Genomic DNA, 16,787 nt, shown 5'->3' with positions numbered 1-16,787 from the left:
TTATCTGCACATCGAACACACTGAAAATTGTTAGGTTTTTGTTGGCTTTTTTCTTTTTTTTTTACTTGATATGACCTTCTCATTCTCTCGAGGAAATAAAATGTATGACTTTAAAAGCGAACTTCTTTTCTAAAATTATAAGATACAGTGGGCATGTGAAAATGCAAGGAGATTTCCAGGTGTAGAATCCTTGTAGTTTTATCCTTACTTACAGGAGTATATTGATTTATTTGTTTTCTGTTAAGTGAGCATAGAGCTGTGTGAAGATCTCCGAACTGAAGAGTAATGGACTATGAGGCCTTCTGGAGAGGTCTTGGGTTTAATCATGTGTGACACTGTTTAATTGAAGTATACAACCTGGGTATCTTAGTGGTGAGAAATGATCGAATAATGTTAGAAATGTCATATTTTACTGTGTTACTTATTTTAATGAAATTCTTTACTCTTGCAGGTGGTTAGTGGTTCTTCCATGACCTTAAGAATTCTGTTTTGCTGTGTGTATATATATATATATTATATATATAAAAAACTCTTTTTGTATTCCAGTGCAAAGATCAAGGTGCCTTTGCTGTGGTAGTAGACAGTTACGTGAAGGAGGAGGAAGGCACAGGTGTGGTACATCAGGCCCCCTATTTTGGTGCTGTGAGTATGAGCTACGTACCTGTAACATTGGTTTTGTTCCAACACATTGCCTGGCTTTCCAGCTACTGGGGACTGTCTGTCAGGGTGACTGATATTAAACAGTTCTTCCATTTGCTACTTTACTGGTAATGCACTGTAGCATTGTGTTCTAATGAGTTCTTGCACTCACTAATGCCCTTTGTGTGGTAGACTGGAGATTTTAGGTGTCCCTTGATTTGGTTAGTGTTGTGAACTCACCACTGTTACCTTCTCAGTGACATTGATCATGGCTTTTCTCCAAGTCTAAATCTATAGCTTTGTGGAGAAATGATCTGTTGCACCATTAGTCAAAACTGGCTTTGCTGATAGCTTTGGATGGTAGCAGCAGTTCTGCTCTGCACACTGCCCCTGTTCAGTGTTTCAATTTCATTACTTTAGAGGATGAAAAAATGCTGTGACAGCTTTTGTACTGAGACTTTATCCCTCGGTGTGAAAGGATTTTGTTGCACTCTGTTCTTTTTTATGTCTTCATTGTCCTTTCCCTCAGTCTATTCTTCTGAAGGTTAAGAGGGGTAATTTTTCATGGATTTAATCACTTCAGTTTTTAGACACATGAATTAAATGTACTAGTTTAGACTCATTGTTCTTTTTGTATAGTGTCCTGTCTTCAGCCATTTTCCAAAGATGCCCTCAGAAAACTTGCAATAGAGATGCCAATGCCCAGCAATTAGCAGTCCCTGGACCACAAGCTCTATCATCATTTCCAGAAACTGTTGGCATTAGTAATAGGCCTCTTTGTATTCATGTGAGAGATCCCATCCTTTTCTGTCTTTTTCCCCCCTCCTGCATTTTGCAGAAGGATACATCCATTGTGGTGGTGCTACCCTTGTCAAGATGAACATTGATATGAAAAGGTGCCCTAGTTTAATACAACTGTTAATGAAGAAAATTAGGCTGGGCATTAGTAGTTAATAAAGAAATTAATGGTGACTGGTAACGTGTCTTAAGGAGTCCAAAGCTTATCGCGCTACTTGTACGTCAGACAATCCCCTGTAGCTAAATCTTGCAAGGACTTGACTGAGGGATGAGGGAGCAGACTTGGGTTTAAGTCAGGAATTCTTGCTGTAGGAAGTGGAGTAAAGGAAGGGAATAGGCTGCTAATAGAGAAGTGGCTCTGGAAGAAACTTCTTCCTTGGCTGCTGTATTGTGTTGTTGTGTATTTGTGCATTGCAGTTTAGTTGTTGGAAACAGCTTGACAGAAAACCTGAGTGGCCAGTTGGAGCAAGGACTATCTGCCCTCTTTTATTTGGTTTTGTTACAAGCACACAGAGATTTGTGTAAACACAGAGGAAAAAAGTAATCTTTTCTCTCCTAGAAAATAAGGCATTTATCTTTAAAACTATTCAAAAAACAAAACAGAAGAAAAAAATGCATAAAATTGTGTGAGAAGGCACACTAACATCACAAACAAAATTTTGCACTTATTAGTTAAGAAGCAGCTTGTCTCCATAATGCATGATGCATAGACCTGAATCAACTTGCTCTGCTACCTTTAGAAGGAAATTGCATAATATCTGTTCCACTTAGTGCTGCTACCTTTTTCTTTTAGGGTGCATGTAGTTCGGTTTGATGGCCCTTGATTATTTGTGTTTGGAAAGGCTCACAAAGGGTCCTGGTTTAGGTTCAGGAATTAATCATTGCGCAGTTGGCTTTGTAGAGAGTACTGAGCATTACATGCATTGGCATGAAATGTTTGCCTTTGGACAAGCTTAGATGACAGAAGAGAGATAACTCATGATTGTATGCAGGACTGTCTTCCTAATTAATTGGCTTCTCTTCCACTTGCTTTAACTGTTGTGTTGGTGGATAGGAAAAGGGTAAGTGAAGCAGGAGGGAAGAGTCAAAGGAGAAGAAATAGAGCACAGTCCTTCACAGGAACCATTGTATCTTGTCTCTATCCTTTCCTCTCACAATAAGTATGTCCCTTTTGTTAAATAGGGTTAGAAAGTAAGTTGTTGTTTTTTTTTTAATCCTACTTACTGACATAGCTTCTGTATTGCTGGTAGCTTACAAATGTATCCTTCTCCAACAAAATTTAAAGTAAAAATTCATCTTCATTTAGTTCCAGGTTATGTAGTTTCAATGTCTTGTGTGATGCTTTTGCCAAATGCAAGTTGCCACACAGCATCAGAGCACTCTATTTCACTTCAAAAGATATCAAAATTAAAGCCTACAGAATGAGACAAACTCGTATTTAAAAAACCCTGTAAATTCACTGTACCTCCAGATTAACGTAACACTAAAATTCAGCTGCTCAGGCATTTCGTCATATGTAGATAGATCTAAATTGGAGTACAAGGCTTGTGCTTCGAGTGCCTACTCAGACTGAGAGGTGGAAGTTTCATGGATTTGTTACTGTTGCACTTTGCAGTAGATTGCAAGTGCGCTTGTTTTTTGTTAAGAGGTGTTGAAGATGAGCCTTTTGACTTCATGTTTTTGTTCTTGTTTTGTTTTTTAAATTTCAAATAGAAAAGCTTTGAGTTCTCATCAGTGATCTGTTTGCCAGCTTCTGCTTTGCTAATTTTGTGTATTACACCTTATAAATATAATCTTTTGAGACGTTTAATTGTGACAGAGGTACAAAAGGGAACACTTTGATCCTGGAAAGAATTGAAATTTGTCTTAGCTTTCAAGTGAAACTTAGCATTTGTAGATTTCTATATGTGCCTGAATATATTCTTGGGTTGTAGTTACTAAAGCAAATCTTTAGATCAAATGGCAGGTCAGTCTGGAAAGCTTTTGCATTCAAGTTCACTAAAGGAAAGGAATGAACCATAGAAAACCAAAACAGCAAAGCCCTTTTGTATATCATTGGCTGCATCAGCAATGCAAATCAAACCGAACCACCTCTTGACCTAGGTCCTGCGAAGTGGAAGGTTTGTTATTATGTTTTAGCCAGGTTTTGAGTGTGCCAAGCTTTGTAGTCTTTGCTGGCTGCTTCTTCAAAGCCTTCTACAATTCACTGCCAAATCAGGGTTGACGTTAGTCCTGTCATCTGGCCTACATTTTAAACATCACAGTCTGCTTGCTGTATCTCAGCAATAATAGCTGATGAAAGGTCAACAGAGAATGGGCTTATCTCAGTTAATCTACTGACGGAAGAAACTGGTTGACCAAGCGGAGGCTGAATAATGATGATGGCTGTCCGCAGCTGCGGGAGAGTGGAAAGAGGCTATGGTCTAGAGTAAATGAATGCTATAGATGAAGTGTTTTTTTTGTTTCTACACGTAATGTCTTGGTACATGAAGTCACCAACTATGCTTTGCATGAGTCTCGTCATTGTAAACTATACTGAGAGTCAACAGGCAACATCTGCCAGATCTGGCCTGAGGGAGCTGGTAACTACAGGGACTGATGGGTAGGGTTGGAGGTACAGATTGAGGACCACAGAAAGGATCTGGAAACCCTACTCTGTCACTCCGAAGTTGGCTCACCAGCGTTGGTTATATCTGGCAAAGGAGAATTCAGCTAGCTCTGGAGCACTCAAGTATTTACACACTTGTCTCTGGTGTGGTCTCTTTGGTCGAGGTGGACAAATTGCTTTAGTGTGTAAGTCCTATGAAATAGTGGTTGTAATTTACAAAAGGTAAATGAGCTATAGGAACAGAGGATGGTAACAGTTCAAATGCTGCCAGTTTTGGCAGATGGGGTCACTGCAGGTTTTGTTTCACAGTACAAAAAAAAAATCAGATTTTGTCCCTGAAATCTGTGGCTTCCTCTCCATTTTTTCAGAGCAGTAATACAGGAACCTCTAAGACTCAAAAACCAACCTGACTTGTTGCACCTTAGACAGGGCCATTTTCTTTGAAGAAAATGGAGTAATTCTGTGAATGTGCTGAGAACGACTCATCTGTAACTCTCCACTTGTCCTTTCCTGTCCCACCCCAACAGTGTTCTCTTGCCTTAGGGCAAGAAGATGGATCATCTGGAGTGACAGATGGTTAAGATATGGAGTTGCTCTGACTTCAGTCTAGAAATTAAAATGAGGACTTTTCTATTCCACTAATAATTTAGTTTTAATATTTTCTAAGATACTGTTATTGTTTAGTTACGTTAAAGAAAGTCTGAAGTGACTCTCTTTTTCTTATTTTTTTTCCCTTTCTTACTGCTACAGGAAATTAAAAATTTAAATGGAGACTGGCCAGGAAAATAAACTATGATGGTGTCCATGTGTGGTTCTTGGTCAGTAGCATTGCCTGTGGGCCAGCAAAGATTGAGAAACACAGTTTTAAAGGCTTTGGATCATTAAACATTCAGAAAATGGGATTTCTTATGTGGAGTCCCAGAATTAGATTGATTAAAACAACCTGCCTTCTGAAAAATGCCATGCAGGCTTGTGTGCTAAGCTGCCCCAGGCCTCTGACTGGTACAAGAGTATGACACAGTGGTTATCACTTCCCTTACTGTGCAGTAGTAGCCTGAAGCTGTTGACTAATTTATGTGTTTGTGTACATACAGATGTAAAATGTGTGTATATATATGAATGTATGTCATAGGCTTCTGTGCAGATGTGTATATCCCCTCTGCTAGGTGAGAAGAAACATATATTCTGAAGAACTCGTCTTTTCTCTGATGAATAAAACTACAATCCTGTAAAATACATGTTTTCCTCTGCATATTTGGGATTAACAAAGACTTCTGCTATTCTTGTCCAGTCATCACATTTTCTATTTAATATTTAATTTCTTTTTTTCAAGGATGGATATTTTAAGCAGTGTTTTGTGTTTCTGTAACTTGACACTTGTCTCTGTTGTAGGATGATTACAGAGTCTGTATGGATTTCAAAATAATTCAGAAAGATTCTGTGCCCGTTTGTCCTGTTGATGCATCAGGTTGCTTCACAGCAGAAGTGACTGACTTTGCTGGACAATATGTGAAGGTTAGTGACCCTGGAGAAAGGAAATCACTGCTTTATTCAAAACAAATTTTATATATGGTAGAAGTACTTTTTCCCTAAGTAGCTTTGTTCTTCTGTGTCTTTAGTATCTGGAAAAACAAAAACATGTTTTAGCGTTTGCAGCAGTGTTACGGTTGTTTATTACAATATCTGAAGACCTAAGAATCTGAAGTGTCAGTAGTACCGTGTACGTAGTAGTGAAAGGGAAGAGAAGGATCTCCCGTTTGCATCTACTGCAGAAAGAGTCTCACGTTTTCCTTGTTTGTTAGGGAAATGTTGCGCGTGCAGTCTCTAGGCAAGTGTGCAGAGGCCTCCTTTACCGCTGGATGACTTCTGAATTCGGAGATGCTGTCATGAAGTTTATACCAGGCAGTTGGTGTAACACAGCTTGGTAAAGGGGAGAAATCCAGTCATTTTCCACACTTGTGGGATGTGTTGCAATGTGAATTTCGTTGCCAATTGATGCGAGAGAATCCATGTAAAAGAAACCCAGGGGAACTCCAGATTGCTACAGACACAAATCCATAGAAAGGAGTGCTAAGAAAACAAATTGGTCTTAATCTATTTCATGCTGCAGTTTGATACCAAAGTGCGTTCCCGTAAACACAGTTTACTTGAGGAAGACTTAATCCTGTATTGCATGTGAACTCAAACACTGTCATTGCTTCCTGCTGTATATTAAGGCAAATAAGACAACAGTGCAGGCTACGTGTTTAGCTTCTTGCTGCTAGCAATCTGAACTTGAGGCTCTTGGAAAATATTATGCTGCTAAATTATTAGTTTATTAATGTTACTGTGTCATAAATATTTGTGTGGTTTTTTTCCCCCTTATATCATGTTGGTACTTGTTTGTTCAGGAGATTGTCTTCAATTATTAATATACAGGTTTCACTTTCAGTTTAGAATGTAAATCCTACTAAGCTACTAAGGTATGATAAAAGATACTTGAAGTTCTGTAACTGTAATTACATGATGTAGTCAAAGTGTTGTAGTGAAGTCTAAATATAGGACGAGAAGCACTATGTGACTTCCTGCCACAAAAGCAGGATGCTCACTAAAAGAGTTATTGAATAATAAGAGTTCTGGCTTTTATTAGTGCTACAGAAGATTCAAATTTTGTCCATGGTTGTGGGTGTGTAGAAATGGAGTTAAGGGCAAAAAATGGCTGATGCTCTATACTAGGGTTTGGAGAGGAAATAACTTTCCAAATTTAGTGTTTTGCAGTAAGTGTATAAATCACTGTCGTGGGTTAGGGCTGGGCCAGCCACTAACATGGACAGACGTTCTCTAACCCCCTCTTCCCCCCTAGATGGGAAGCTAAAAAGGGAATGAAGCAGAGAGACTTTGGGGTTAGAGAAGAAAAAAAAACTAGAACAGCTTTAATGAAACAATAATAGAAATAATAGTGGAATGATAAAAGTAAAGAACTATATACAACTATAGATAGTAGCCCGATATCAAACCCGACTCCCTCCCCCGATACCAATCCCCACTGGTGCTGCAGAGCAGGAGGCACTGGGGCAGCCCCAGGCTCAGCGGCAGCAGGAGCTGGATACAGGAGCTGGATTTGGGAACTCAGGATCCGGATCAAAAGCAGGAGGTCAGATGGAGTCCTCTCTGGACACCGGCCATTGCAGAAAAGGGCAAAGAAGAAGAAGGGAGAACCTCTCGTGATCGCTCAATTTATACTAAATATGACCTATATGGGATAGGATCCTCCCGTTGGTCACCTGTCCTGTCTATGACCTCCCCCGGAGGTGCAACCTTTGACTTCCTTGTTACCCCCCTTTACCACCCAGCACCCCCAGCGTGGCACACAAGAGCCAGCAGTGGCCTTGGTCACTATAGGAATAAGGGTCAGCAAGAGCCTTTGTGCATCCCAGTCCCAGGCAGTGACTGCAAACATCAGGTGTTATCACTGCCAGTAGCACACACTGTCTGCAAAAACATGCTGCTGACTTCAGAAAGTGCAGCCTCTTAGAAGAGACTAAACTGAAAAGTAAAAATCACTAAACAGGAATGGGTTTTTAGCTAAACCCAGGACAATCACATAGAAGCTTTTTGGATTTTTTTGTGTGTGTGTAAACACTAGATTATTTGTAGGGGTTTTCTTGATTTGGGTATTGGAGGCAAATCTGTAGTGACTTACTGAAATAGGGAAATTTGTACTCCAAGGAAATTTTTTTGTTCTGTCTTTTTAGGATGCAGATAAGAACATCATTAAAATGCTGAAAGAGAGAGGCAGACTGGTTCACACCAGTAGTTACAAGCACAGCTACCCTTTCTGCTGGAGGTAAGGAGCGAAACGCATGTGGCTTTAAGACTGAGCGTTCTAATTTAGTAGTTCTTCAGATTTATCTCATTTTTCTCCTCCCTTCATCTGTTTAATTTTTATAAAAAGACTACAAGTGACAGGAATCAAGATTATTGAATTAGGAGAGCTTCAGTTTTGGTTTAGTAATCAAGTAAATGACTATTTTTTTTTCCATAAATCTGATGAATTTAAATGTAGTGCTGAAAATGTTTTTCTATTACGACTACACAGGTGTGTGTAGTTTGAATTTCTCATTCTTCAATGTTGATGGGCTGCTAACTGCCTTTTGAAAGTGGCTATAATAAATCTGAAAAAGATTGTTTTCTAAGCAGTTAAGTGGTAGAAAACGATATTTTGGTACTCTTTGAATTGTATTCAGATAAGTATATCGTAGAATGTATTTAAATGTTTTTGTCCAAACTTTCCATGTTTTAGATAAAATGGCTGTATTGTAGCTCTTATCACAGTTACTTCTTTGTAATGTATACAAGTACTTCTTTGGAGTCTGGTAGAGCCTGTTTGCTTATAATGTATAAGTATCTGTATTGCTGATTAAAATCAAGGTTAGCATTTAGCCACTGCAATGAGTAGTAAATGTAAAACATAAATACATTTTTTCTGCTCAGTCATATCCTGAATGGAGTTGACACAATGATTGTGTCTCTGATCAGAAATAGCAGTTGACATGTTTATTATATCTGTGGGGACTTCTTGGAAATGTTTCGTTTTGTCCACTAGAAATCCAAGATTAGCTCTGGAGTGTCTGGTAGGTGGTTCAGCACGATGGTCTGTCACTAATCTTGCTTGTGAGAGTGGAAATTCTGCAGAGGTTGAAGGAGGATTCCATGTGCACGTCTCCATGGGCCTTCAGTGCCATAAACTAATATAAGAAGTACAGGCGAGATAATTTAATTTAGAAATGAAGCATGATTTTGTTAGTGTCCTGTCTGGTTTTAAGTGTATACAGTTGTTATTGCAAAATTGAGAAAAGAAGTCACTGAACAATGTTAAGTTTAAAAAAAGACAACAACCAAACCAAAAACCTCACAAAAATACTTTAGTAATCTTTTAGTAGGAATACTATATTAAACTGTTTTAGTACAAGTAAAGACACTTCAAAAAAATTAATTTCATATCTGAAATGACTTGCACATTAAATTGTATCTGATGCATACAGCACCTGTACTGAAATAACTGTGATAAACGCTTTTCTCCCCATCTAGCTTTAATGCTGCTGGGTGGCTTGTTTTAGCAGCATGCATTTATCTTTAATCTAGAGCAAGAATAACCTCTACTTGCTCTTGAATAGCATGATTAATTTGTTTCTCACAGCTACCTGGAGGAAGAAGGAGACTTACTATTCCCTGGTGATTTGGGACAGTTCTCGAAAAATAGCAGCCCAAAGCCCAGCAATGCTTGTGTTTTTCTTGTCCAGCAGTTCAGGTGTACGGTCATGCCCTTTGAGACAAACCAGTAATGTAGAAGTGCTGATTCTGTAGAAAATACTTAATCCTGCCACTCTGTTGACATTTTTGTTGATTGATGATAAGTTGCAGGCAGCACCTAGCAGCAAATTATCTAGTGGGAAGAACAGAATAATGGATTTTACTTGAAAAGCTCATTTCACTGCCATCACAAATCAAACCATAATTGGAATATGCTAAAAGTAGGAGCGTAGTTCTTAACTTCTGGCATAGTTATAAGTTATTCTGATAAATGTAAGAAAACTTTCAAATCAGACTCTTCTACTTAATGTACCATTGTTCATGCTTTGCCCTGAAACCAGGCAGTTGAATCCCCAGTATGTTGAGAATGATTTCCCTCTTTTTATATAACATCAAATTAGGGTCCTTCTTTAAACTTTAAAATCCGAGAGAGGGAGACATTAACGACTTGGTAAGTACCCAGTAGGTAGTTTTCGGTTAGAATTCCCCTTCATGGGAATGGCTGAAGATGGTGATCACTGGTGAAAACCACTTGATGTCCATGTGAGAGTCTGTCCATTCTGTAGTGGTTTAACAGCTGACTCAGAACAGGTAATGAGCACGACAGCTGAAGTGTCCGCTGCAGGTGCTGAGTGCCATTTGGTTAGGAAGTGATATTGGGAAGCTCCGTCACTGACAGATGCAGAGCTTTGTCTTTTTAAAGCGTGAAGGCAAAGCCAAAAAGCGTCTTTCATAGCACGTGGTCAGGTAGCTATCGCTTGTTTCCTAATTTATGGGAAAATGGAATGGGAGTAAGATCACAACAACTTGTTTTAAAGAGCCGTGCAGTCCAAAATGGGTATGAGAGAACTACTGGGAGTGTTGGAGTGTCCACAGAGAATGATCTTTCCCGTCTTTATCTTTTTCGAGCATAAAGACTCTGTTTCAGAGAATGCTGGTTTTGTGGCACTGCTCAGGAACAGACAGTTTGCTCAGGTGCTCTAATTCCTCTGATAAATTCTAAAGGATGTTTTAATAAGGGGAACAGTTGAGACAGAGAGGAATGTTTAAATGGGAATTTTTTAAGCATCAGTCTCTGATTTAAGGTCTGTCTGAGTAGTTTTTTCCTTTGTCTTCTATTGATGAAAAACACAATCCAGTAAGGGGTATTTCTCATTTGATTCTACAGCAAATACTTGAATCTGCTTTCCTCAACTTTCTCACCACTCACAAGGGGCAGAAAGGTGCCAGATGTCACCGACTGGGCAGATTTTCTCTATGTTCCCTTTTTGCCTCCTGTTGAGGCACTGCTTGGCAGTGCAGCTAGAAGAAAGAAAATATTCGGTGGAACTGTGTCATCTCCCATTTTTTACAGCCTTCATGTAGGTGGAAACAGTGCTCTGTGGGTGCTTTGCAATGGTTATCAAATATTACAAGCTTACAGCATTAGGTTGAAAGCCTGGGAAGTGGTTACGGCTTCACCTGCTTGTCTCTTTTTTTCATAGATCTTTTGTGTCTGAAGCTACTTTTGCACTAAAGATTGTCTTCAGTCAGCCCTGTCTGTCAGCTACTTGCCCTTGATGGAGCTTGGCTACCAGTTTATTGTCCCAGTGTTCCTTCTGCAATATGTTGAGACCACCTGAGAAACTGTTATGTCAGGTTCTATTCTTCTTGTTTCCAGTAACTCAAGATCTTACATGCGATGACAATTCATCGCTCTTCAGCACGTTGGAAACGAGATGCTTAGTGAATCCGAAGTACTTGTGGAGTACCTTGTAGCTTGCAGAATACTTTCTTTTTCTTTACTGTGATCTTGCTGCTGTGTGAGTTGTTAACTGCGCTGTCTCCTTTTTTAGGTGTTAGATCTTAAATTCAAGAAGCAGAACATTCTAGCTTAGTACATTTCCATTTAAGAGCTAGAACACTACTACATTACTATTACTTTGAGCTCTTACTGTTTCCTGTAAAGTTATAGATACTTCAGCTCTTAAAAGATACAGATTGAAATGTATGGCTTATAACTAAAAGGAGTATCTTCTGAACTATAGTATTAAGAGAAGTGATGTGAGGTTTTTTTTTATTGGACTTTATGTACTTCTTTAAGGTTTTCTTTTCTTCTGCTAGTCAGGCAGATGTACCTTTAAGAAGTGCTTCCACAGTAGCAATTTTAATTCACGTCATAGTCTCCTGTCGTTTGTACATTTCAAAGGAGTCCTTGCTATGGATAAATGTAAAACGATTTGAACTTTTAAGAGGGGTTGTATACAGTAATTACTGCGGGTAGGAGATAACAGTAGTTTCTCAGGGTCTTTGCTTGTGAATTATTGTGGAGTAAGTGTATTTCCAAGTTCTGAGGCAAAGTGACTCAAACAGAAGTAATATTTTAAAAAGACTTTCTGTGGGGTGGATTGATACTAAGGGGGCATAAGCTTCGTGTCCCAGTGTTGTTGAAGCTGATATGTACCCATAGACAGATTCTGTCCCTAGGGCTCACTCTCCCATTTCAAGCTGGAATAATGGCATGGATGTGGAGGATTAGAAATGTCTGAACTCTCCTATAATGTCTTTTACCCACTATTTGATCACTAGATCCCTTAGACTGTTGAAGCAGCATACGTCCTTCTATCAAGACCTTAAGCAGTTGCGTAATGGAACTGACAAATAAGATACTGGGTTGAGGCACAATGCAGTCAGTTGCTTAGAGATGCTAACTGGACTAGATGATTTAGGGAATTTATCACTCTGTACACTCTGCCTTACAGGGTTACCATTTCTAAGCAGTCACGAGTTCTAAAACAGCTCTCATTCCATATGGGGTTTGTTTCATTGCATGTTGAAGTAAGGACTATATTAAGATGTCTCTAAAGCTTCTTACATATATATATACTTATCTGGATCTTTTTCTTTCCTTCTCCTGGAATGGGTTACTCTTCTAGTTAATCCTGGATGCTGTCACTTCATATTTGTGATTTATTATTACTGTTTTAAATGCAAAAAGTAAAAACATAGCATAATATTTTCTTTCTTTTCAGGTTGATCTATATATAAAAAGAGATGCAGAGTTAGCTCACGTGGAAGACTTAAATATGACTCATTTTAATACTTACATTGTGAACTTTGTGTTGTACTATGTAGAAACATAAATTTCCAACTGAAGCATTGTGTGAATGTTTACCCAATTTTTCCTTGGTATACAAATCCCTTAAACTGCTGAGATTGAAGGCTTTAACAAAAAATTTTTTTACAATTTATTTTAAAATAGTAGCTCGCATAAGTGTAACAGTTTATGTAATTTAAAAAAGGAAACAAAGCCCAACCTTTGTAACTGTGATAATATTTCAGGAACAATGAATTCAATCTGTGGAAAAAATATGCTTTAAAGAGTGCTTTATAAATAATGTAGCACTGAAAATGTTTTTGTTTGTTTTGCTCCCTTCCCATCACCTTCCCACTACAGGTCAGATACTCCGTTGATATACAAAGCTGTGCCAAGCTGGTTTGTAAGAGTGGAGCACATGGTGGAGAAGCTACTGGAGAATAATGCCCAATGCTACTGGTATTGTGTCCTGCATATTTTATTTTCTTTGTCTGGAGTTGCGGGTGTAGGAGTGTATGTGTGTGTGCTTTATTTCACTGTTAGTCTGCCATTTTAACTTGTTATTTCTGTTCTGTTTTCTGAGCCAGTGTTACTGGAACAGCACTGGTAACCAGTTTTCAATCGTGTTGGATTTCACAAATGGGCCTCAAACTGGTAGAGCAGTGGGATAGTCTTCCAGGCATAAACAGATATAACCTGCTTAATTGTGTACCTGCTTAGTGCTGGAACATGTTTGCGCACTATTCCTTTCTTGCATCGACAAGGTGTTCTTAGCTTGTATAAAATCCCAGTGAAAAATGTATTTTTAGGGTGTGAGATTGGATACATGCTAACACTTTGCAGTAAAATACATTACAGGATTGTTTCAAGTATCCTCAAATCATGCTATACAATCCTAAGGAGTTCAGCATGAGAGAAAATGCAAAGGAAAATCAACCTGTGAAAGCACGCAAGTGCACAGTTAAGGCTCCCCAAGGGGTCCCCTGGAGGGAAGAGTTTAGGCAGCTGAACTCTGCCTAAACATCATTCCAAATTAAACTAATTTATAGATTTTTTTTTTTAATCTAGTTATTACAGATAAAGTTGATGACTTTGTCATATGTGTATTTAAACAAAATTCCAACACCCCCAGTCTGACCCACTCTTCCCGCAAAACACCCATAAAAACCACCAACCCTAGCTTGTGTAATAGTTGTAAGTAAACTTAGGTTCAGAGGTTCAATAAATTTAATTTTTATCATTAGTAAAAGCAAAATCTTTGTATGTATATAGGGAATGTGAAAAATATTGGTGTGAAATTTATGTGGAGAACAACAGCTGAGATTTAGCTAATCTAAATGCAATATTAAGTTAGCAGTAACAGGGAACTCTGGGTGATGGTAGCCGTTTCTGAGAGCAAATCATGGGTTTCTGGTGTGTTAGCAACAGAAGGACCCTATCTTCTAGACCTCTGTAACCTTTCTTTTTATTTCCCCTTCTTCCATAATTAACTTCTGCCTGGGAAGTTGAAACCAGGTGGGAAAACTGTGGAGGTTACAGCCTCGTTCAGTCGTACTGTGCGCTGCCTTGGTTGTCGTTCAGTCCTACAACGACTGTAAGCGAGTTGGGATTCCAGCACTGCGTGCCTCTGCTCTGCGACTGAAATGATGTTAAAGGAGGTGACTCAACTCTGAGTGAACAATTACAGCTTACGCTGCGTTTTTTCATGGGCAGTAGTTAGCAATTAAATTCTCCATGAGCGGCTTTAGCATAACTGCTTACGTGGTACAAGCACTGTAAATATTGAAATATGTGGGAAAAGTTAGTGATCCATGATACAGACTGTCCAAAAAAGATGCAGCGTTGGCTTGCTAATAAGCACATGCCCAGTCTGGATCTGTAAGAAGATTTTATAGATTAGTAAGTGTTACTTTCTGTTTTCCATAACAGAACATACTGTGATCCTTCTTTGGGGGAAAAATAAGCTGGAGAGGGGGTGAAAGTGTTTGTTCTTGGCTTTAATTAGCTTTCTCAAGATACTTTTACTGTTTTGATGCCTGACAGTAGACCTGCATACTTAATTTTCACATGAACATAGATAGGAAAAATGTAATGATCCTGTTAAGGAAGTGTTTGAATGGTTGAGATAGCAGTTTTGCTTTTCTAGAAGCAAAGCTTCAAAAAGAAAACTAAGTGACCTCCACTCATCTGGGAGATATTAGGAAGAGTTAGTAAATGGTTTAAACACTACCTCCTCTACTTAGTTTGGGTTTAGGCGATGCTTTTTGTAAATGTGAATAGTGGGGATACAAGTGGAACCAAACGTCAGAGCTGCTGTGGCAAAGATTGGGTGGGAAGATGAGGTGATTGCTTTAGTGGGCAGTATTCAAAATGCTTGGAGTTAAAGTAACTGCTTGTCCTTTACGCATTTCTTGAGTCTCAGCTAATTCTGTTGAACTTAAAACTGATTCCTCAGGACTTCTTTCGAAACAGTGTGGTCTTTGAGATTTTGAGAATCTTTTTATAGAGAATATAGCGACATGCAGAGATTGATTAATGATTAATAAAATAATAAAATTGATAAATGATTAATAAAATAATGCAAATACTTATTCTCCATATGCAATTTCATAATTACTGGTTTTGAATACTCAGTGGCCTTTGTTATGTGAAGATGGCTTTTAAAATTCATCTTTTCAAAAAAAAAAAAAAAAAAGCCATTACTTTTAAGGTTTTCTTCCTATGTTCTCCAGTGGTGTGATGTCACTTTTATTTGGGAAGTAACTTCTTAAGTTGGCATTGAGAACACTAGCCTTCAATATTCATTAATTTAATTTTTGGGAACTCCATCCTTCCCTAAACCTACTTTTTTGCTTTTGAATAGAGTTGATCTCTGAAAGTGTCACAGGAATAATAGCTAGCTTTTAAAAAATTTATTTTTGGACTCTCTGGAGCTTCAGCATGTCCTGAAAATAAGGAAATTGGGAATAAATGCTTTTCAGGTTGTATTAACCTTTGCAAAATGAGTTTGACTGCATTGCTTTTTTTTATTCCTATAAATGACTGATAGGTATATTGTCCCTTAAGAATAGGTGCACTCTTTATAGATATCCTTTTTGCTGAAATAGATTAAACATAGTTGGACAAACTTTGCAACCTGATTGTATTTCTAATTAGTTTTTTAACGAATTAGCTTGCTGATAAAGCCATAGTTCTTCAGAATTTATTAAAGCCAGCAACTGTATCTTCATTTTTCAAAATGAACTTAACTATAGCTTTCAAGAATAATTACATGAGTAGTGTGCCATCATTTTTGTAAAATCATAAACAAAAAAGCTCTCTCTACTGTCTTATTCTGATCTTACTCTCATCAGAAAGAGAATTTCTGTGTTTTCAGCAACACTCAGCACGATGGAACAGAACTTAAAAAGAGTGTTTCTGTCGTTAGTCTAAGATCTTTACTGAATGTTTCCTTTACCACATGGATTACTTAAAAAAAAAAAATTAGAAAAAGCTGATATCTCATGTTTTGTACTCGGACAACCTACTGCTGTGGTATTTGAGACATTTGGCTGCTGAACCATTCAGGGCTGTCAGACCTTGGTTTCCCATTACCTTGATACGGAGAGTTAGAGGCAGCACCGAAGGCAGATCCCTGGTGTAAGTGGTCTGGATTTCAGCCTTAATTGTTGTAACTGACATCCTATAGAATGATTTGTTGAAAGAGCGTTTCCTTATGTAACCGCAGACAAACAACTGAACTGTGCCATCTTAGATTCCCTTGTCAACGCTTGTCATCATAGAGTTCAAAGTTGGTATAAATTACAAATAAATAAGTTACTGTAAAGAGTAACTTAGTGCCATTTATGCTTCTGTTTCTAAACTATTGTAGCAAACGCTTCTGGCACTGCCTGTAATATTTTTACTCTAGGTAGAAAAGGTTCTATAGACTGTGTAGTTTGTATTCAAATACCAGCTTTGAACTTATTTGAAGTTTATTTTTTTAAAAACCTTCCTCACTTAAAGTTCAGTAATTTTCAAAAGATTTGCCTCTAACTGCTGACAACTTCCTGGTGTTAGAGACTATTCTGCAGTTCTGACGTTGGTTACTTATTATGTGCAGCACTTGGTCTAGTGGAAGAATGAGCATCAGTGGGAGGAAAGCGGTGACGGACGACGGTTAGGGACTTCAAAGAATCCAGGCCTTTTGTTCTTGCATCTTCTTGGCATTGAAAAATTCAAGCATTGTAGTAAAGAGCTTGATGTATAGGCCCTTACTTCAAGGTATCATTTTTCTGACTTGAACTGTTAGTTCTCAGTGAAAATGCCCAACAGAACACATCCAGTAGGCCTTTTTGTTAAAAGTGAGTTTCCTGGTTTACGAATTGGGAATTC

The 16,787-nt window shown here is 38.3% G+C and overlaps 1 protein-coding gene across 1 annotated transcript in view; it reads left to right on the top strand.

The window, feature by feature from the left end:
- The window catches only part of IARS (isoleucyl-tRNA synthetase), a 102,327-nt gene that overhangs the window by 26,523 nt on the left and 59,017 nt on the right, over window positions 1–16,787 (top strand). The window contains 4 exon segments of the mRNA XM_009868688.1: window positions 547–642; window positions 5,438–5,560; window positions 7,780–7,871; window positions 12,774–12,872. Coding sequence (XP_009866990.1) covers window positions 547–642; window positions 5,438–5,560; window positions 7,780–7,871; window positions 12,774–12,872 — 410 coding nt within the window.

Source organism: Apaloderma vittatum, unplaced genomic scaffold (assembly GCF_000703405.1).
Source record: "Apaloderma vittatum isolate BGI_N311 unplaced genomic scaffold, ASM70340v1 scaffold6684, whole genome shotgun sequence".
NCBI lineage: Eukaryota > Metazoa > Chordata > Aves > Trogoniformes > Trogonidae > Apaloderma > Apaloderma vittatum.
This window is presented reverse-complemented; position numbering and strand designations above follow the sequence as displayed.